This window comes from Phyllostomus hastatus, unplaced genomic scaffold, assembly GCF_019186645.2.
Source record: "Phyllostomus hastatus isolate PE091 unplaced genomic scaffold, TTU_PhHast_1.1 phas_scaffold_442, whole genome shotgun sequence".
In the NCBI taxonomy this organism is placed as follows: Eukaryota; Metazoa; Chordata; class Mammalia; order Chiroptera; family Phyllostomidae; genus Phyllostomus; species Phyllostomus hastatus.
The window spans coordinates 3,489,057-3,512,075 of NW_025334030.1; the positions used below are offsets into that span (position 1 = coordinate 3,489,057).

A 23,019-nucleotide genomic window follows, 5' to 3' on the forward strand; every position below is an offset into this window, starting at 1 on the left:
ACACTTAATATGCCTTAGACAGCTTATCCTTATATAGTATTCCATATTGCATATTCTGTGCCATAGTTAATTTAATCAATTTCTTATTAGTAGAAATGTAGGTTTCCAACATTTTACAATTATAACCAGTACTCCAGGCAGTATCTTTATATATACAGCTTTACCATGCATGCAGTTATTTCTGTATAGTGTATTTCTACAAGAGGAATTGCTGGTGATCATGTTTTAAATTTAATAGGTCCTAATAAAAAGATAATTAAAAGATGGGCAAAGGATCCAGATAGACATTTTGCCAAAGAAAACATGCAGATGGCCAATAAGCACGTGAAAACATGCCTGACATCGTTAATCATCAGGAAAATGCAAATAAAAACTACTAGGATGTCTAATAAAGAGATGAACAAGAGCAAGGGTTGGTGAGGATGTGGAGAAATTGGAAAACTCATACACTGTTGATGGGAATGTAAATGATGCAGCCTCTTTTGAAAACAGTCTAGCTGTTACTCAAATATGTAAACATAGTTACTATGTGACCCAACAATTCCACTCCCAAGAGAATTGAAAACATGTCTACGTAAAACTTAAATGCCAATGTCCAATAGCAGTGTTCTTGATAATACCCAAAATGTGGAAACAACCCAAATGTCCACCAACCAAAAAATGGATAAATGTGTTATATTAATCGGGCATAAAAAGGATACTGCAGGGATAACCTTGAAAATGTTATGCTAAGTAAAAGTCAGATGCAAAGGACCACATATTGTATGATTCGTTTTATATGAAATGTCCAGGATGAGCAAATCCTCAGATACAGAAATAGATTAGTGGTTGCCTCAGTCTGGAGGGGATGGGAAAATGGAAGAGAGGGCGATGGTTAAGGGGTACAGGATTTCTGTTTAGGGTGATGAAGATGTCCTGAAATTGGTTATGGCGATGGTTGCATATTGTCGAATTATACACTGTAAGTGGGTAAATTGCATAGTATGTGATTATATTTTAATTAAGTTGTTTTAAAAAAAACCAGTAGGGAAAATATTTAGTTTATATTTAAAGTCCTAACAAACTCCCAGTAAAAAGTTGTTCTGTTGTCCTTCCCACCAGTAATGTACACAGGTGCCCACTTTCTCATGTCCTTACCAGCCTTTAAGATGGAAGGTTACCCGTCTTAAGTTTCTTCTAATCTGGTGGGAGAAAAGTGGCATCTAGTTTTGGTTTGTACTTACTAATGAGATTGAACATTTTAGAATATATTGTCCATTTGTAATTCTTTGATCAATTGTCTCTTTATGTTTTGGCTCAATTTTCTATTATATAGTTTTTTTTCCTCATTTATTGGTGGGAACTTTAGAATAATAAAATGTTAACATGTATCTCTTTTTAAAAAAGAATTTGGGGACAGTACATTTACATGGTGAAAATACAGATGAGAAAGAAGGTACTGTATTTTTAGGACTATAAGATGCACCGGACCATAAGATGCACCTAGGTTTTAGAGCAGGGAAATAGGAAAAAAACATTTGAAGCAAAAAATGTGGTAAAATATCTAATAACATAAATAACATAGGCCTCCCTCCCCACAGTGAGCCAGGTAAGCTACGTTCGGACTATAAGACCCACCCCCCATTTCCTCCCAAATTTGGGGGATGGATCTTATAGTCTGAAAAATATGGTATATAGTGAGTCTGCCTCTGGCCTTTGCCTCAGTCTCTTGGTCACTCTCCTAGGGCTGCTACCCAACTTGGTTTTTTTTTAAACTGTCTATCCTGGAGATTATTTTATATCATCATATAAAGCTCTTGTTTCTTGTGTGTGTGAGGCGCATAGTACTCCCTCATAGGATTGAATTAGAGTTTCTATAGAGTGGTCTACAGACAGAATTAGACTGTTGCCAGTCATTCACTATTATGCACAGTGCCGTGGAGAGTGTGTGTGCACGTATATCCCTGCACACTTTTACGACCCCTTCTGTACAGTTCAGTACTAAAGGTAGAAGGGTGAAGTGAAAGTACAGTCTTAATATGGATGTTGCCAGATTGCCATTGGAAGAGCAAGTTGTACCAACTGACACTCTCCACAGAAGCAAGAATTATGAATCTTACATTATGAAGTACTCTAAGCATATTAAAAAACGCAGAAGCTAATACAACTAACCCATATGATCCAGAGGTCACCACTATCCAGATGCTGGGCTGTACCTCTCCTATCTCTGATTTTGGTGCTTTCATCACTTACTGTGTGTCCTTAAGCAATACATAGACTTGTTTTATATATTTTAAAGGTTTGTATAAATAATATACCAGACTGTATGTGTCATTCGACAGTGTTGGTACATGTAGATGTCGTTCACTCACTTTAACAGCTCTGTACTTACTGAATATATGAATATATTATATTTACCCTTTTTTAGTGGACATTTAAGTTGTACTCACTTTGCTATTTCTAACAGTGCTGCAACTCACACTTTCTACCAGTCTTAAGCACGTGTGAAGGGATTCCTGCAGGAGGTCAGGATATATTCTTCAGAGTAGAACTTCGGTGGGTAGCGTGGGTACATCTTCACTAGAGAGTGTTAATTCGCTTTCCTCCATACTTGTCCCAGTTTACACTCTTATAGTATTATATAGCTCTTGTCTCCCACACCCTTAGTAACACTTGCTACATGGTATCAGATGAGCTGTCTCTTATTGGTTTTTACTGTTCTAGATTTCTGGTGAGGTTGAGCATCTTTTCATATATTATTGGCCATTTGGGCTCTCTTTTCTACAAATAATTATTCTTTGAAGGTAAGTCTACTCACATGGACTAGGATCCTTAAGACATAGCCTAGGGCCAAAAATAGATGGGCAGAAAAAGTAATAAATACAAACAAAAAACTAAAACAAACAAAAAAGAATAGAGGAGTAGGAACTCAACTGCAAGAAGCATAACCTCTACTTCTGAGTTTAGAGTCAGATTTTTAAATAAACATTGTATTTATTTATCTTTAGAGAGAGAGGAAGAGGGAGAGAAACATTGATGTGTGAAACATCAATCGGTTGCCTCTTGCACGCCCCCAACCGGGGACCTGGCGTGTAACCCAGGCATGTGCCTTGACAGGGAATCAAACCAGTGACCTTTCAGCTTGCAAGATGAGGTCCACTGAGCTATACCTGTCAGGTCTAGAGCCTGATTTATTTATTTATTTGCCTGATTTTAAATAAGGTGGAACTGGAAATTGTAAGAGACAGTCACTTATGTGGTGCTTTAAATGGAAAACATATTGGTGAATCAGAGACTTGATATCTTTTATCTGCCATGCAGATTACATCCTCACATGGTGCTCTGGGTTCCTTTACTCTTCAGCTGGGCCTGAGATTGTGTGTGGGCAACTTGTATTGAAGGAAAACAGATTGTATTGGATTTCTTTTGGAAAATTTAAAAAAATTTAAACTTATAATTTCAGACTTAAAGAAGCATCACAAAGTAGTGCAAAGATTTTGCATACCTTTGTTAGATCCCCAGTGTTAACATTTTCTATCTCTGTATATTTATATGCATAGCCTTTTAAAAATAATTTGAAAATAAGTGCTGACATATGCCTTTCCCTCTAAATACTTTCATATGTATTTCTTAAAAATAAGAATTTTCTTTTTCATAATCACATACATTTATCAAACTCAGAAAATCAACAGTTTTTCTTCCAGCCCCCTAATCAGTAAGTGAAGGTGTTGGTCAATTCCCAGCGATTGCTTTTTGGCTGAGGGGGCTGGTGCGCACAGCCCAGAGCTTGTGGCTGATGAGCCAGGTTGTTCCACTGCTGGGGAGGCTGTCCAGCTTGCCCTGCATGGCCACTCCTTGTTCCTTACAGATCTCCTCCTGCTAGGCCAGGGTTAGCCAGAGGGATGGACCCACCAGGTCTCTTGACCTGCCCCTCAGTAGCCAGGCTTTCTTCTTAAAGATGGACAAGTGGATGAAGCGAGGCACCTGGTGCTCTTCACCAGGGAAGGAAAGGGCTCTGGCTGCTCCTTTTGCACTCCATGTCCCTTCCTCCCAGTGGGGCCAGGCTCCAACAGCTCACTCTGGGCAGAGTGATCAAGGTGTGTTTGGGCCCCTCGCAGGCAGCCAGTGGCCCTCAACCTGATGAATGCACCCACTGTCATACTTGTCCTGGTCTCTAAACTTTCTGATCCCAATGAACCATACAATTTTCTAGTAATATATTATATACATTATAAAATAGGAAGAAAAATTGAAGAACATTTGAAGGGTAAATAGAAATTTAATACTCTCTTTCCTCACCTCATGGACCTTCTTGTTCTTGGTTCTCTTTATTTCTTGCTAAGGAATAGTGTTGCTTTAGTACAGGCTGAAGTCTTTTAGGCTTAAAAACAGCTATTAGTTAAAACCCTACAGTGAAGATGGTATTGTTTGTTGTGGGTGAAACCTTTGGATTTCTCCTATCAAACTGAAACTAGAAATTATCTTTTTTTCCACCAGTTATATTGAGATAATTGACATGTATCACTATGTCAATTTTGATTGTAAGTTGATTTGACTTATGTGTGTTGTGAATAATTACAACAATAAATTTAAACTATCTGTCATTCCATATAGATAATATAGATACTATCTATCATTCCATATAGATAATATATATATATACACACACACACACATATACACAGGGCAGGCAGATACTTAAAGGAAAGAGGCGGTCAGGTGCTGCTCCAGGTGAGAAGGATAACTCAGGCTACTGTGCATTGAGAACCTGCCTATACTCTTGGCACCCAGGCATGCACCCAGGCAAAAGTAGGTTTAGTTGTTCATATGGAAAATAATACAATAATCAATAAACAATATAAGGACAAACTGTTTTGCATACTCACAACTGCAAACCTACTTTTGCCCTCCTGTATGGATGTTTTTAGCTCATGATGGGGATTCTTAGGATATATTCTCTTTAACAGCTCTCTTGTACATCATCCAGTAGTATTAACTATAGTTTACATCCCTGGCATTTATTTGTCTTATAATCGAAAGTTTGTGCCTTTTGACAGTAACATAGTAGACTCTCCACCCTGAGCATTTTAAGTTATTGTCAGGTCTTCATTATTGCAAATACGTTGTGCTAAATAAATATCTTCGTGTGTAAAACCTCTCTGTATTTGGGCTTTTTCCCTTAGGACAGAGTTGCAGAAGTGGAATTACTATGCTGAAGACTCTAAGTACTTTTTAGGGCTTAGGATACAAGTTACCAAATTCTGTTTCAGAAGGGTGGCACTCTTATCCTGATTATGTTTTTTAAGGACTCCTTCTCTAGCGAATCTGTTGCCTCAGTTTCCTATGTGAAGAGAATGAAGCAAGGTGGGTGCATGCCTAGGTGCCAAGGGTGCAGGCGGGTTCTCAATGCACAGCAGCCTGAGTTATCCTTCTTACCTGGAGCAGCACCTGACCGCCTCTTTCCTTTAAGTATCTGCCTGCCCAGAGCAGCTGAAAGCCAATGCAGTGAACTTGGAGAGCTGTCTCAGCTATGAGATGACTGGATTACTGCCTTGTATGATGAGCCAACAAGCACCTCCCCACACCCCCAGTTTTAGCATTGAAAATGAGAGACCATACACCTTTGCCTTTTCTCCCACAGCTGTGAGGTTTTAGAGGACCTTGGGTGTAGACCTTTCCAAGGTGGTGATAAGCTATTGCACCTCTTGTCCCGGGTCCATAGCCCCAAAAGTGAAGGTGCTTTGCAGGGGAGGTTCTTAACTCTTGTTCTTTTACTAACTTTCACAGGGAGTCAAAGTGGACACAAGAGACCACAGTGGAGCCACAGCCCGAATGCTGGCCAAACAGTATGGACACATGAAGATAGTGGGGTTGATAGATGCTCACTCCCTTTCTTTGCCCAAGAGCCTGTATCGGAGCCCAGGTACCTATCTGTGGCTTCACTCTCTGCTGGAATCCCACCCTTTGTTCTCACCTGCTTTGAGAGATTTGGCTCCTGCAGCCTTGCCAGACCTGTATCTCCCCTGGTGAATCCATTATGCAGTCAAGGTTGAGACCTGCTTGTCCAGTGGGACCAGACAAGTTAGTTAGGCTGTAGAGTGGCACCTGCCAGGCTGAATTTGGGTACACCAGATGTGGGTATGTGGTGCCCACCCAGAGGTAGGAGGGCAGCCTCATTGAGGGGCTGGCTTCTGGGTTTGTTTTGTTTTGTTAGCTTCTGGGTTTTGTTTCTTGACTTTTATGGTGTTTGTTGCCATGTAGAATGTTTTAATTTTATGTAGTAAATTCATCAATCTTTTTTATTTCCTTTGGATTTTGGGTCACAAAATCTTTCCCTGTGCCCAAATTGTATAAGAATTTACCTATTGCCCTGGCTGGGTGGCTCTGTTGGTTGGAGAGTTGTCCCATACGCCAAAAGGTTGTGGGTTCAATTCCTTGTCAGGGGACATACCTAGATTGTGGTTTCGAAACCTGGTCAGGGCATGTACAAGAGGCAATTGATTGATGTTTCTTTCTCTCTCTAAAATCAATTTAAAAAAATATATCTTCACGTGAGGATTAAAAAAATAAAGAATTCACCCATGCTTTTTTCTAGTACTAACATGGTTTCATTTTTTTTCATTGAGATCTCCGACCCATTTACACTTTATTTTCATGTATGGTGTAAGGTATGTTTTTTTTCAAATGGCTCTCCAGTTGTCCTAGCATATTTATTTAAAAGTCTAGCTTTGACCTAGTGATCTGAGAAGCTGTCTTTGTCACACGAAATTTCCATTTGTGCTGTAGACTGTTTATTCTGTTCTTGGTCTGTCTATTCACACACCAGAGCCACACTGCTGTAATTATAGAGGCTTTTTGTAATATGTTTTACTATCTGGTAGGGCTGGTCTCTCTTGTAGCTTTCCTTTTTCATTGCTTTGCTAGTGATAGCTTTGTGTGTGTGTGTGTGTGTGTGTGTGTGTGTGTGTGTGTGTGTGTGTGAACTTGAACATCAACTTATCTAGCTCCTTAAAAACAGCATGTTGATATTGAGAGTGTGGCAAATTTATAAATTAACTACCCCTTTATGTTGCTGAGTCATTCCAGCTAACAAAAGGATTGTGCTTTTGTTCAAGTATATTTTTGTATCTTACAGGAGAGTTTGAAATTTTTTTCTAATATTCATTTTGCGTATAACCTAAGTATATTTCTAAGTGTTTGATTTTCTTTGTTGCTGTTATAAATGGGGTTTCACTACCAGCGTATCCTCTAACCACTTATTGTCTGTGAATATGAAAGCTATTGATGTCTGTATACCAATTTTTTAAAATATATTTTATTTATTTTTTAGAGGGGAAGGGAGGGAGAAAGAGAAGGAGAGAAACATCGATTGGTTGCCACTCATATGCACTCTGATCAGGACCAAACCTGCCACCCAGGCCTGTGCCCTGACTGGGAACTGAACCAGCGACCTTTTGCTTTGCAGGATGATGCCCAGCCAGCAGAGCCACACCAGTCAGGGCATGTATACCAATTTTATATTCTGCTGCCTTACTCAGTTCTTTCATTGTTGAGTTAGTTTTATTTATTGATTCTCTAGGATTTTCCAGGTATACTCCCATATAATTTGTAAATAGAGTTAGATTTACTACTTCTTTCTGATTTTTATTCCTCTGATGTCTTTAGTTTCATTGGCTAATACTTCTAGTACAATGTTGAATATAGTGGAGACAGTGGACATTCCCTGGGTCCTAACCTTAGTGGAAATGCCATATTAAGTAAGATACTGACTTAAGAGACGGTGTGCATATATTTTATGATGTTAAGAAAGTATCTGTTGCCCTGGCTGGATAGCTCAGTGGGTTAGAGCATCATCCCGATATATCAGGATTACGGGTTTGATACTGGGTTAGGGCACATATAAGAATCAACCAATGAACGCATAAATGGGTGGTACAGCAAACTGATGATTTTCTCTCTCTCTTTCTCTCCCTTCCTCTCTCTCTAAAATCAATGAAAAAAATAAGAAAGTATCTATCATTTCCTATATTCTTGAGTGTTTTCTACAAGAATAAATGTTGACTTTTGTCAAAGTCTTTTTCAACATCTATGGGAATGTTTGTGAATTTTCTCTTTAGATCTATTAACATGATATATTAATGAATTTTCTAATAATGACCAACTTTACCTTCTTGGCATAAATCCCACTTGGTGTATTATTTTCCTAATGTGGTATTGGATTCTGTTTACTAATGTTTTATTTAGTGTTTTATTTAGCCATTCATTCATAATTAATATTGGTCTGTGATTTTCTTCTGTCTTTGTCAGGTATAGGTATCAATATTATACTTGCTTTGTAAAAAGAATCTGGAAGCTTCCCTTCCTTTTTTGTGCTCTAGAACAATTTTTGCAGCATTGGTGCCCTATGGCCTTTGAAGATTTGATAGGATTCTCCTGCTAAACCATCTGGGCCTGGTCCTTTTTGTGGGGTGGTTCCTTGATGGCTCTTTTTGTTTCTTCTGTAGAAATTGGTATGCTTAAGCTTTCTAATTTCACTGGCGTCAATTTTGGTAAACAGTATTTTCCTAGGAAATCATTTCATCCTAGATTTCAAGCTTATTTACATAGAGGTCTGAAAATAGTTTTTTTCTCCTTCTGCTTTTAAAAGTTTCTTCTGTTTCATTGGTTACTTCTTTCTCTTATCTCATTCATTTTTTTCCTAGTTTTTGTAATTTTCTTCAACACTTCAGGTTCAGTTTCCATTTCAAACCTGTTATTTGGGCACTTGGTAATACAGTTTATACTTTCAAACTTTGAGTCTTTTTTCCTTTTTTTTTTTTTTTTCATAAGTTTAGTCAGTTTTCTCACCATTCCATGTGAGTGTCTGTGTCTTTTTGTCCTCAGTTTTGAATATCTGATTCAGGATGCTTTCTCCTGTCCTCAGGTGCTGTTGAAGGATCTGGAGTTCAATATTGTGTCATGGTTTTTTCTGCTTCCTCATTGGTTGAGTTTTGGAGAAAAGGGAATGTTTTCACTTGCTGAGCATTTGATTCCCATTTTTGTGTGCCCCCGGTAGTATTTGTGCATAGGTGGAGGTCACTGGTGCTCCTGCATTTCACAGGCAGGGCTTGGTGGTCTGGCTACTGTGTGAATCCTGGTCCAGGAGTTCCCTCCTCCCCAGTGTCCAAGGACAGTCTCTTTACTAGGTGGCCTTTCTTTTTTTGGAGTGGGATGTAGTTAGGACAAGCATTATGTGTCCTCTGATAAAATTGTGTCTTGCTAGATCCTGAACTTCCCCTGTTTGCTTTTTCCCTTTACCACCCGTTTCCAGAAGGTGTCTCTCCCCTGAAGGACTGCTGCTCCTCTGACTGTTCCCTCGGTCCCATGTGCATTCTTGAGTCACTTCCTTGTGATAGTGCTCTGCTCCACCAGGATTTTTTTTTTTCCAGTATTTTCTCCCATAGAGCGGACTTCATCTTTCTGGGAATGACATTGGCACTTCTTTCCCCTTGTCTGTCCTCTGAGTGGTTTTTCCTAGACCTGCTTTGTTCCCCACAGAACAGAGGTGAGCGAGTTGGATATTTCTTTGCTGGAGAGGGACATTTGTCTGCTCCTCACAGGAGCAGGATCTTTGAAGTTTGTGGGCTCTCAGTGTTCTAGGTCATGTTGAAGGTGTGGGATTTGTGAGACTCTATGTTCCTGCTGATTTGTGTACACTTCCGAGAACATGTTAGAAAGTTGGGATTCATGGAGTGCTGCCTTATCCTTGGTTCCCTCTCCCTTATACCTTTATTTTTTATGACTACATCTTCTGCTTGGACAGGACCCTGGTCTCCCCCCTGGTGACATAGGTCCTGGAGCAGATGGGAGTGAGTTGAATAGGGAAAGGAGGGAGTGGTCCACTTGAGTCACTGGCCTGCATTTGGAACCTGGGTCAGTAACTGCCTGACTTGCCAGGCATGAGCTCTCAGTTCACATCTGAGTGAGCCCGCTCCCTTTCCAGGGTCTGGTTTTGTCCAGCTCCCTTTCTGGCCTCAGGACTGTTTTGTAGTAAATATTAGCTCCTTTGGTGTGCAGTGGTAGGGAGGGACTTTTCCACGTCTCTGCCCCAGTTTACCAACTCCAAAATGAGATTGTGTTAGATGAGAGAGCCTGATACAAAGGTATCCATGAATTTTGCCTTCAGGGTATGACAAAATACAGGAAACTGTGAAAAGCAATAAAACAATGATGGTTGTGGGGTATGCTGAGCATTTAAGCTCAGATGGGTGGTGATTTGAAGTGCTTCCTAAACATTGCACAGAGGCCTCGTGTGGCACTGGTTTCCCAGGAAGTTGTTCAGGTTGAGAGTATAAACTCGCTAAGAAGTCACGAGTGATGCTGCCATACATTTATGAATGGATTTTGTCTCTTCAAGTTAGAATAAAATCTATTTCCAATTGTAAACACAATACATACTTGTTATAAAAAAATTCTTCAAACCCAGAAAATTAGAAGAATAAGAAATAAGAATTTAGCCCTGGCTGTTGTGGCTCAGTGGATTGAACACGGGCTGCAAACCAGAGTCGCTGGTTCAATTCCCACTCAGAGCACATGCCTGGGTTGTGGGCCAGGTCCTCAGTGGGGGCCGTGTTAGAGGCAACCACACATTGATGTTTCTCTCTCCCTTTCTCCCTCCCTTCCCATCTCTAAAAATAAATAAATAAACGCTTAAAAATTGAAGTAAGAATTTAGACTCTCCCATTATGACAGAATTTTTCAGTTCAGTTCATACCTAAGAAGTTTGCTGTTCCCCCAAATGTTCCCATAGTGCAGGGATGTCAAACTCATTTTCACTGGGGCCCACATTAGCCTCACAATTGCCTTCAAAAGGCCGGATGTAATTTTAGGACTGTGTAAATGTAACTACTCCTTAACCAGGGGCAAGGAGCTCCGTGCTGCCGCCAGGTAGAAACAAGGTGCCAGGCCAGATAAAACAAGGTGGAGGGCTGGATTTGGCCCACGGGCCTTGTGTTTGCCACCTGTACCATAGCCCATCTGAGCAGTGGACTGGCCCATTATGGCATTTTTTTTAAAAGTTCTATTTAAAAATTTTTAAAAAATTTTTTTCTCAATTATAGTTGACATTCAATATTCCACTCCACCATTTTGACTGGAAATCCTATTATGGCATTTCTTACAAGTGAAGTTTTAGGAAACATTTTTGTTCTTAATTTAAGAAAACCAATTATGAATTATTTTTCTTCCAGTTTACTATGAGGATTAGTAAACTGGTTTATCACTGGACAGATTGTCTACATTTTTGTGTTTGACCCACAGAAAAATATGAAGACCTGAGCTCTTCAGATGAATCCTGCCCTGTTCCTCAGAGACAGAGGCACTGTCGGAAGAAGGGCCTCAGCATCCATGAGGGGCCTCGGGCCTTGGCCAGGATCACAGCTATTGGACTCGGGGGCAAGACCCAGCCTTCTTGCTACGGTGAGCATTCCACATTTCCTGATGGCTTTTTGATAGTGCTTTCAAGGATTCTAACTGGATGAGAAGAACAACTCTCGGGCTCCTAAAATGTGGGCTGCTGGGTAGGAGCAGCAGCTCAAAAGACTCAAAAGTGATGACAGTGATGGAAATACATTGGGTGTGGCTGGATCTTAGATTTACGTTCATCCTTTGATTTGGTTTTTCATTGGTTAAAATTATAAATAAGAGCAGCAGAAATGTAGCAAGGCTCAGATTTTATTCATCACACAATGAGTTAGCTAGTGCAGGAACAGTGTAACCTTTGAGCCCTACTTCCTGTCTCTGGCCATAGCACCTAAACATGATACTTAACACATTTTTTGGCTTGAGACAGATATGCCTCTGGGCCAGGCCAAGGAATGACTGCGCTCTTGCCCTTTCCTCCAGGTGACGGGTTTGATGCTGAGATCCTTCTGAGAATTGTCACGTGGTGCTCTTGGTGGGCTAGGATCTTAGGCCCCAAGTTTCCAGATCTCCTGAGTTTATTCTCAAATTGTCAGCTCCTGAATGTTGAATATAGTGTTCTTGGGGAGTAAGGGAGGCGCTGCAGTAGTCCTTAGGGCAAGTTGTTCTTTTTTTATTTATCTTCACCAGAAGCTATGTTTATTGACTTTAGAGAGAGAGAGAGGAAGGGGGGGCGAGGAGAGAAATATCGATGTGAGAGAGAAACATTGATTGTTTGCCTCCTGTACTCGCTCCAACCAGGGATTGAACCCGCAACTTAGGTATGTGCCCTGACTGGGAATTGAATCCACTACATTTTAGTATATGGGATGATGCTCCAGCCAACTGAGCCACCTGGGCAGGGCGCAAGTTGGGTTTTATGCTCACGCTCTTGCTCTGACCTCACCAAGTGATAAGACTTGCACACAAGTTACATCATCCTTTAATGTCTGTCACCCACCAATGGCCAGGCCAAGGTGCTGGTCTAGCAGGCTGGGTAGATAGGCCGCTTTCATGAACAAACATTCCTCTGAAGCCTGGGTTTGGAAGAAACCAACTTTCCTTAGTCAGAGGAGATCATATATTTCAGTCAAAAATGTCAGTAACTTCCTCCAGGTGACGGGTTTGATGATTTTTTTCTAAGAACCTTGGAAGGAGTCCTAGGTTGGGAATGTGAGGCCCACCTTCTGTTGTCCTTGGTGGGGTGGGCCGACTGAGCCATTGGGGAATCCAGCCCTCCCCCAGCAGCTGTCAAGCTCCTGCTGCAGGGTGAGGGTGTGGGTCATATCCTTCCTGTTCTGATGTGCTTATAAGCACCGGGCTCTGGAATGTTTGGCTGAGTTGTCTTAGTTTTGAGTGGTAGACTGTTCTTTTTTGAGGAGTCTATGCTACCTGTCCCACCCTGAGATATGGTTGGGCATAGGACTTAACCTGGAGACAGAGTGCCGTTAATCTATGTAGCCATCCAACAAATCTTTTTTTAAAATGGAATTCTTTCAAGTTACCAAATAATCCATGGCCATAGCTCATTTGTACATAATTTTTTATGCACCCACAGAGAAGGCTGGAAGAATGTTTATCAAAATAATGGCATAGTTGACTCTTGGTTGTGGCATTTCAGGAGAGTTTTGCTTTTTCTTCTTATACCTTGTGATATTTAAATTTTCTACAGGTCTACATGTTCTTTGCCAACAATTGCAAAAAACACTTTGGATGGTAGATATACAGATTGTAAAAAGCCTTGATAACTACAGAAAAGTATAAAGAAGAAAATAAGTTAGTCATGGCTCTATCAGCCAGTCTGTTTTATGCAAATAAATGTACTTTCTGTAAGGAAAGGGCAGGGGAGTTGGAATGGAACTCTCTCTGGTTTGTGTTCTGCATTTTCTCCTTGTTTTCTTGCAGGCAGATACTTTCAAAGGTTGTGTAATTCGGTATTATTATAGTTAATTTTTAGCCCAGGGCCTCCAACCTTCCCGCTCAGCCAGATCTCCTTTCACATGGAGTTGACTGACCTGAAGAGGAAACCTTTAAATGCCTGTGTTGAAAAGTCACAGGGACCGTAAAGTCTGGTGTGTGAGATTAGATACTTCCAGCTAAAGGGACACCTAGTAGTATAGTTTTTCTTGAGCTCAGGAGATCGAAAACACAGCTTTCCATTTTCTACTCTTTTTTTTTTTAAGATTTTTATTTATTTATTTTTAGAGGGGAAAGGAGGGAGAAAGAGAAACATCAGTGGTGTGGTTGCCTCTCATGCGCCCCCTGCTGGGGACCCAGCCCACAACCTGGGCATGTGCCCTGACTGGGAATTGAACCAGCAACCCTTTGGTTCGCAGGCCAGCACTCAATCCACTGATCCACACCAGTCAGACCTACTCTTTGCATTTGGAAAAGAGAATGTGGTATGGGAGAGGGCACCAGGCTTGACCAGTGCTTTGATTGAACCGTGCACTTGCTGTGGGACACAAGATTGGTCTCTTCACCCCTCAGAGCCTGTCTCCTCATCTACAAATTACATATAACAGTATGTCCAGGTTACTGTGGTGAGTGGATGAGATAATGGCCAGGAAGATACAGACTTCCTTCTGGCCTGCCTAAATTTTGGGTCTTTCTTCACACCAAGGTTGCTCTGAGGGGGTGATCACATTTGAAAGGAAGAATTTTTCTTCCCTTTTTAAAATAAATATTTTATTTATTTATTCTCAGAGAGAGGGGAAGAGGGAAAGGGAGGGAGAAAGAGAGGGGGAGAAACATTGATGTGAAAGAAAAACATCAATAGGTTGCCTCTCCCACACCCCTGACCAGGGATGTGCTCACAACCCAGGCATGTGCCCCTGCCAGGGGTCGAACCATTGACCTTTCGCATTGTGGGACGACGCCCAACCAGCTGAGCTGTACTGATCAGGGCTTGTCTTCCCTTTGTATTCTTGTGGGTTTATGTGCCCCATTCTGTTCACAGAGCAGGTGCCTCCACAAGGCTATGTCACCTTCAACAGCAGTGATGAGAACCTCCTGGTAGGAGAGGGTCTCTGCTACAGGGATGTCACCTCCCCCATCAATGATCGGGATGTGGAAAGCAGCAGCAGCAGCAGCCGGGGTATGTGTGCCATTCCCACCCCACTCCACCCTACTCTGCCGGGCTGGAGGCTTTGTCAGGTTTAGGATTCCTATGTGCCTGCCCCCTGCCTGTCCTGCCAGGGCTTGGGTGCTGTGATGCATCTATGCAGTAGAGAATAAGAGAGTGAAAGACGTAGAAGGCACTGGCTCTTTTGAGGAGAGTCAAAGAATCTGGTGTGGCACAGGAGGGAAGAAGCTTCCAGCCAGTGTCTCCATGCAGGATCTGGGGGAGGTTTACCTTCTTGATTGGTGAGCCCTCAGGGAAATGTCTTTGTTAGAGCGCATGTATCATTCATTCAGCAGCTGTTCACCGAGTGCCCTGTGTGCTAAGCATTGTTCTAAATGCTTGGATTTACCAATGAACAGAACAGACAAAAATCCCCTGCCCATGTGTGTAGAGGGGAGGACACAGGCCAGGCAGTCAGCATGAAACAGAACACAGTAAACCATCTAAGGAGTTGACGAAACAGCTCAGGCTCTGGGGAGGCACTGTGAGTCTGTGAGTGAGACCTGTGGTCAGCTGTTCTTGTCTTCACCATTGTCAGAAGAGCAGGCCTTCTGTGCCCACCTTGGGGCTGTGCAGAGCAGCAGCAGCAGTGAGGGCCTGGCAAGAGCCCCAGGAATCAGCAGCGAGGCCTCTTTGGAGAGCAATGAGGTAAAGCTTCTTCTTATTTATCTCTCATCCCCCTTTCTTGGTGTCATGGGGGATGTTAAACAGTTCATTTGAGATGGGCAAGTCTCGTAACAAGGACATGCATAACTGTGCTGGCTAGGACATGCAGGGTCCAGGGCCCCCCTCCGGAGAACCACCTGGGTTCAGGTGACCTCAGTGGTAGCCTCTGTGTGGCAGGTGGGGGCAGTTTCAGACCTTACCCACTCTGTGAGGACAGTGGCACAGATTGCGTAGAAGCTGAGTGGCCCAGATGAAGGGCAGAGAGCAGTTTGGATGTAGCCATGTCAGCTGTGAGACCGTCAGCATTTGTTTTATTTTTATCCTCACACAAGTACTTTTTTAATTTCTTGTTTTGGAGAGGAAGGGGGAGAGAGAGAGAAAGAGAAACATTGATTGGTTGCCTCCCATTTGTGCCCCTGACCAGTGATCAAATCTGCAACCCAGACATGTGCCTTGACCAGGGATTGAACCTGCAACCTTTTGGTGCTCAGGATGATGTTCCAACCAACTGAGCCATACTGGCCAGGGCTGTGTTACTTTATTTTTTGAGCAGTTCTCTTGTGGATGTTTGGTTTGGGGTTTTATTTTTTTGTAAGGGATTTGTCCAAGGTTTCACAACTGATTAGTAACAGAGCTGGGATGTAAAACCAGTTTTGGCTGACCCCAAAGCTCATGGACTCTTCCTCTACACGTTATTATTCCCATCCCCCCACCCACATCCCCTTTGGTAGTCATCAGCTTGTTCTCTGTATCTGTGGGTTTCTTTTTGTTTTGTTTTTTGGGAATTCATACATAAGTGAAATCATGTGGTATGCCTTTCTCTGATTTATTTCACTTAAAGTCATACCCTCTAGGTCCATCCATGTCGTTGCATATAGCGAGACTTCAGTCTTTTTTATTGCTGAATAAGAATACTACTTCATTATATATATGTACCATGTCCTGTTTATCCATTTATCTGCTGAACACCTAGGTTGCTTCCATATATCGGCTATTTATTAGTGATGCTGCAGTGACAATGGGGTGCATCTATCTTTTCAGATTAGTTTTTGTTTTCTTCTGATAAATAGAATGTGTAATTGTTAGATCATATGGCAGCACAATTTTTCATTTTTTTAGGAATCTCCATACTGTTTTCCATGGTGGCTACACCAATTTACAGTCCCCTCCCTACCAGGGCACGAGGGTTCCCTTTCCTCCACCTCTTCACCCACATTTGCTATTTGTTAGTTTATTGATGACAGTCATTCTGACAGGTGTCAGATACCTCATGGTGGTTTTAGTTTGTATTTCCCTGGTGATTAGTCTTTCAGTGTTAACTTTAAACACACACCTCTTGCCATAGGATTCAGATAATGCACATAAAAGCTCGGTTCGCAAACAAACGAAAACTTACATGAAGACCAAGAATCGCCACAGCAACAGTGAAAACCAGTGGCCTCCCAGCACAGGGACGTCCGGGACAGCCTATTCACCAGGATCTACCTCCCAGACTGAGAGGTTTCCCTATTCAGGACCCCAGGTAAGATCATCTGTGAAACTGGTGGTTACATCATTAGAAAGATTGTGCTTCTTGTGATTTGTGAGGGCTTTACTGTGCACTTATGATGGGCTAGGCACTGTTGAGAGAAGAGAGTGGTGGTGGCTTTCCCCAAAATGATCTGTAAAGCTTTTCGGGCTGAGAGATTCCTAAGGTTGGAGGTGCCAGTTGCAGGGTTTGTGTCTGTCCCTTCCCACAGGAGGGATCTGTCTCTGCCCTTGGTGACCATACTCGTTTCCATACTTGACTCAGTCTCCCTGAGCCTGGGGAGGAAAAAATAGGACTGATCTCATAGAGCTGCTTTCAGGAGTCAGTGACAAGATGTAGGTGAAGCAGAGACAAAGTGGCACATAGTATGCACTTCATGAAAAATGCTGTTTCTGGCCCTAGCCAGGTAGCTCAGTTGGTTAGAGCATCATGGCGATACACCCGGGTTGCAGATTTGATCCCTGGTCAGGGCACATACCAGAATCGACCAATGAATGCATGAATATGTAGAGCAAAAATGGATGTCTCTCTCTCTCGCTCTGCAATCTAATCAGTAAATATTATTTTTTAAAAAAGAAAGAAAAATTGCTGTTTCTGCCTTCCTCATTAAGGGTCACTCTGGCTAATCAATTTCTTAGGGCTTACAGGTATGACGTAGCAGCAACTCAACTGTCCATTGTGTGTTGAGCTCTCTTGCCCTCTTTGGGCATATATGGTACAAAGATGAAAGACAGAGAGGTATGTACTTGCCATTTATTTGTTCAAATCACAGCTCTGCTGTTTACTAGAAGCCTATGATTTTGCTGGCTTCTCCTTGCAGTCACCTCTCCCCACCCCATCCCTGGAAGGGCCTATACTCCCAGCTTCCACAAGCAGCTGCACCTCTTGAGCCCTTAAATGCTAGGGTAGCTGAGACAGTCACTGGAGAGGGGAGAGCAGAGCTTTCAAAGTTACAGCCTCAAAGAATTCGCATTACTAGACCTATCTGATGGTTCCCTGGAAGACACACTTATAAGGCTGTATTTGACTTGACTCAGAGCTTGTGTGCTCAACATCAAAAGCCTTCTCCTTGGAGGACATGTGTCGAAAATAATGACAGGGAAACATTTTAACTTTGTAGCTATCTGAGGTATTGGATAAAAGTTGGAGTATAAAGATTAATCACAAAGCTTAAAAGGAAAGACTGGGGAAGGAAATGTCCATGGGAGCTTTGAAAAGCTCTAACTCATTCCTGGGAGTCTAAGAGGCCACGTACATGCTCAAGGCTGTGTGTATGGTCAGGAAAGACCTGAGAATACCTCTGATGGTCTTGAGGCTTTGAGCAAGCAGGAAGCAAAGGTCAGGACAGAGTTGTCGTTCCGCTGGCTGAGTGTTGAAGATGTGCCCAACGAGCATACAAAGTTATTTGGCAAAGACTGGGAAATGGGTTCCAGTGATTAAAGAAATCTCTGTCCGACCACTAAGCTAACTGAGTAGAGACTTCAGTGGCCACAGACCAGAAAGAATACAGACAGTAACCCCTGGAGAGGGAGGAGAATTGGATCTCCAGAGTTGCTGCATTAAAATGTCCGGTTTTACACACACACACACACACACACACACACACACACAAAATGATAGAAAACAAGAAAATGTGGCTCATAGATTATAAGAAAAGGCAGTAATAGTAGAAGCCATCCCTGAGGAAGCCTAGACAGTGGGCTTATTTTCAATTTTTAAATTTGAAGATTTTTCAATTTTTAAAATTTACTTATTGAATGTATTGGGGTGACATTGGTTAATAAAGTTAAGTAGGTTTCAGGTGTACAATTTTATAATACGTCATCTGTATATTGTATTGTGTGTTCACCACCCCATCATAGACAAAGACTTTAAACAAGCTTTTACAAACATGTTCCAAGAGTTAAAGGAAATCACATCTAAATAGAGAACATCAAGAAAGTAATAGAAATAAAACGAACCAAATAGAAATTCTGGAGTTGAAAAGTTTACATAAAAACTGAAATGAAAATTTCACTAGAGGGGCTAAAGACCACATTTGAGCATGCAGAAGAAAGTCAGAAAACCTGACAGATCAATTGAGATTATCCAGTTTGAGAATCTGAAAGAAGATTGAAATGAAGAAACATAAACAGAAACCTGTGCAACACTGTCAAGCATACCAGCATGTACATATGGTGCTCCAGAAGAAGAGGGAGTGGAAATCAGGAAAAAAATGTCTTTTTTATTATTGTATTTTATTGATTATGCTATTACGGTTGTCATGATTTTTCTCCCTCTGCCCCTCCCACTCAGCACTCCCCAATCCCCCAGGCAATCCCCACACCATTGTTCATGTCCACGTGTCATGCGTATAAATTCTTGACTACTCCATTTCCTATACTGTACCTCACATCCCCATGGCTGTCCTGTAACCACCTATTTGTACTTCTTAATCCCCTCACCTCTTCACCCATTCCCCTACACCCCCTTCCCATCTGGCAGCCATCAAAACACTCTCCATATCCATGATTCTATCTCTGTTCTTCTTGTGTGCTTAGTTTGTTTTTTAGATTAAATTATTGATAGATATGTATTTTGTCATTTTATTGTTCATAGTTTTGATCATCTTCTTTTTCTTAAGTAATTCCTTTTAACATTTCATATAGCCATGGCTGGTGTGGCTCAGTGGATTGATTACCGACCTGTGAACCAAACAGTTGCTAGAATGATTCCTAGTCAGGGCACATGCCTGGGTTGCAGGCCAGGTCCTCAGTAGGGGATGCTCAAGAGGCAACCACATATTGATGTTTTCCTCCTTCTCTCCCTACCTTTTCCTCTCTCTAAAAATAAATAAAATCTTTAAAAAAAACATTTCATATAAAAATGGTTTGGTGATGATGAACTTTAGTTTTTTCTTGTGTGGGAAGCTCTTTATCTGCCCTTTGATTCTAAACAATAGCTTTGCTGGGTAGAGCAATCTTTGCTGTAGGTCCCTGCTTTTCATGACTTTGAATATTTCTTGCCAATCTCTTCTGGCCTGCAGTTTCTTTTGAGAAATCAACTGACAGTCTTATGGAAGCTCCCCTTTAGGTAACTAACTTTTCTCTTGCTGCTTTTAAGATTCACTCTTTGTCTTTAACCTTTGGCATTTTAATTATAATGCGTCTTGGAGTGGGCCTCTTTGAGTTCATCTTGCTTGAGCCTCTCTGTGCTTACTGGACTTGTATGTCTATTTCCTTCACCTCATTAGGGAAGTTTTCTTCCATTATTTCTTCAAATAGGTTTCCAAATTCTTTTTCTCTCTTTTCCTTCTGGCACTTCTATGATGTGAATATTGAAACACTTGAAGTTGTCCCAAAGGCTCCTTACACTAGCCTCATTTTTTTTGGATTCTTTTTTCCTTCTTGCTGTTCTGATTGCTTGTTGTTTGCTTCCTTATGTCCCAAATCTCTGATTTGATTCTCACCTTCATCCACACTACTTTTGTTTCCCTGTAAATTGTTCTTTCTTTCAATTAGTGTATCCTTCGCTTCTGACCAGATCTTTTTTATGCTGCTGAAGTCCTTACTAAGTTCCTTGAGCATCCTTGTAACCAGTGTTTTGAACTCTGCATTTGATAGATTGCTTATCTCCATTTCATTTAGCTTTTTCTAGAGTTTTGATGTATTGTTTCATTTGGGCCGTTTCTTTGTCTCCTCATTTTAGCAACCTCCTTGTGTTTGTTTCTATGTCTTAGGTAGAGCTGCTTTGATTCTGTATCTTGGTAGAGTGGCCTAATGTAGTAGGTGTCCTGTAGGGTACAGTGGTACAGCCTCCCCTATCACTCAAGCTGGGAACTCGAGGTGTGCCCTTCATGTGGGCCGCATACACCCTTCCCTTATAGTTCAGCCTTGGTTGCTGTTGGCAGATCAATGGAAAGGATTTACTCAGGCCAGTCAGCTGCAAAGATTGGCTGTGACCACTGACCACCAACCTCCACCCTCTGTGGAGGATCAGCCGTGCAGGTGCAAGGTGGTGGTGCTCCAGTGTGGTCTGTAGCTGTCCACTGGGGTCACTGGCCCTGGGTCTTCCCAGGTGGCGCAGGCCAAGGTCAGCCCCCACCTGTTTTTGGGGGGGGGGGTTTGGCCTGGGACACAGTGCCTGAGCTATAAAGCAGTCTGAGATGTCTGCTACTTGTGCTAGGCTTGAAGATTCCTAGAAGCCAAGCTGTGAATCTAGGTTGGTTGCTGTTAGTGCTGGGCCCTGGGGCTCACTGAGGCCAGCTCTCACTTATTTGAGAGGATTTAGGAAGTTGTGCAGGACAAGCCAAGACCAGGCATTCATTTATGGAAAACAAGCTTGGGTGGGCCCATAAGTTGGGTGGAGCAGAGTCTCTGGGCATCTCCCAGGCAGGTCATACTGTTAGCCAGGTTGGTAGACTCTCAGATATGAGTCCAGCTTGCCAGTTCTGTCGCTCTGTTGTGGTAGTACTTAGAAAAGGGACAATGGCCTCTGCTCACCTTGATGCCAGACATTCCAGTTTCTCCCTGTAAGCCAGTGGTGTCTTTCAAGCTGCCACCCCAGTGTGGTGCTTAAGCTCAAAGGGAGTGAGTCAGACTAGATGAGTCCATGTGTGTGTTCTTTAAGAGGAACTTCTTGGGGCTCCATTAGTTTTTTCCAACTCAGTCCCTGCTGGTTTTTACAGCTAGAAGTTATAGAGACTTATCTTCCTGGCACTGGAACCCTGGGCTGGGGGGCCTGGTGTGGGGCTGGGACTCCTCACTCCTGAGATATCCCTCCCAAATTTTTATCCACCACACATGGGTGTAGGACCAGACTATTCTTTGTCTTTACCCCTCCTACCACTCTGGATAGATGTGGTTTCTTTAATTCCGTAGTTTTCAGACTTCCATTCTGGATTTCTGATAGTTCTGAGTGATGGCTGTTCTATATATTTGGTGTAATTATGATGTGGTTGTGGGAAGTGGTGAGCCATGTCTGCCTATGCTGGTATATTTACCAGAAGTCTAGAAAAAATATCTTAAAAATAGCCAAACCTTCCCAAATTTAATTGGGGAAAAAATGAATCTGCACATCCAAAAAGCTAAATGTACTCTAAGTAGTTAAACTCAGATCCACACCTCGACATAACATAATCCAACTGTCAAAAAAAACAAAAACAAAACAAAACAAAAAAACCACAAGAGAATCTTGAAGAAAGAAAGAGAAGTAAGTGACTTATCACCCACAAAGGAACCTAAATAAGATTAAGTTAATTTTCTTATCAGAAACCTTAGAGGCCAGAAAGACATTTGATGATAGATTCAAAATAATGAAAGAAAAGTAACTCAACCAAGAATGCCATATCTAGCAAAAAACTGTCTTTCAAAAGTGAAGGAAAAAGTAAGACAGTACCAGGTAAACAAAGATGAAATGAATCTGTTGTTAGCAGACCTGCTGTATAAAAAATACTAAAGGTATATTTCAGGCTGAAATGAAAAGATAGTAGTTCCAAAGCACAAATAGATGGAAGGTTCTCTGGACTTCCTGCTCTGGCTAAGGGCACAGATCGAGGAGGGGGCAGCTTGGGCTCTTTGCAGTCAGGTCACTGTCCTGCTGCTGAACTTGGGGAATCAGCAGGGCTCAGATCTCCCCCTTAAAAGCAACCTCACAAATATACTCCTAGCAGAAGAAAATGGGCTCCTCGTTGCATTGTGTGCCATTTTTTGTCCCCATGTCTTTGTGCCACCACCCATCCTCTGACCTGGCCTCTCTGCCCTCTAGGACCTTGCCACACTGCTAGAACAGATCGGGTGTCTGAAGTACCTGCAGCTGTTCGAGGAACAGGATGTGGACCTTCGAATCTTCCTAACCCTCACTGAGAGCGACCTAAAGGAAATTGGTGTCACGTGAGTCCAGAGGGGCCATCCGTGGCTGCATGCCCCTTGTTTCAGCCCAAGTTCTGGGACCAGTTGATGTTGTAGCTTTCCAACTTTGGCTAGAAAAAAGTGCCTTCTCTAGAGGTCTGCCTTCTTCCTGTAGTCAGCTGTCCTCTCTCCATTCCTACCCTGCTCCTGGCCTAGATGCAGATGGCCTGGGTCCTATGGCTTCCAAAGCTGGCCCAGCTGACACTGATGTGTTCAGGGCACCCAGATATTTTCTGCCTGCTCACTTCTGAGAGCCTTCTGAGTTAGCAGACCGTCATCCATAGCCTAGAGCCAATGAGCTGAGTTCCCTATTTAGTGAAAGCAGCAGCCCAGCTGGGAAGGAGACCAGGTGGAGATCGGGTTGAGGGGGGAGGAGCAGCCTCCTATGAGGTCAT

General features: G+C 42.2%; 1 protein-coding gene across 10 annotated transcripts in view; it reads left to right on the plus strand.

Moving 5' to 3' along the window:
* Positions 1-23,019, plus strand: part of ANKS3 (ankyrin repeat and sterile alpha motif domain containing 3) — a 32,466-nt gene that overhangs the window by 6,818 nt on the left and 2,629 nt on the right. For all 10 annotated transcript variants that reach the window (XR_006783602.1, XM_045820891.1, XM_045820883.1 and 7 more), the window contains 6 exons: positions 5,767-5,902; positions 11,278-11,436; positions 14,378-14,515; positions 15,081-15,190; positions 16,554-16,730; positions 22,482-22,606. Coding sequence is in view for 9 of the 10 variants with exons in the window: in XM_045820891.1 (XP_045676847.1) it covers positions 5,767-5,902; positions 11,278-11,436; positions 14,378-14,515; positions 15,081-15,190; positions 16,554-16,730; positions 22,482-22,606 (845 nt within the window). In the remaining variant the exon portion in view is untranslated. The remainder of the gene's footprint in view (positions 1-5,766; positions 5,903-11,277; positions 11,437-14,377; positions 14,516-15,080; positions 15,191-16,553; positions 16,731-22,481; positions 22,607-23,019) is intronic.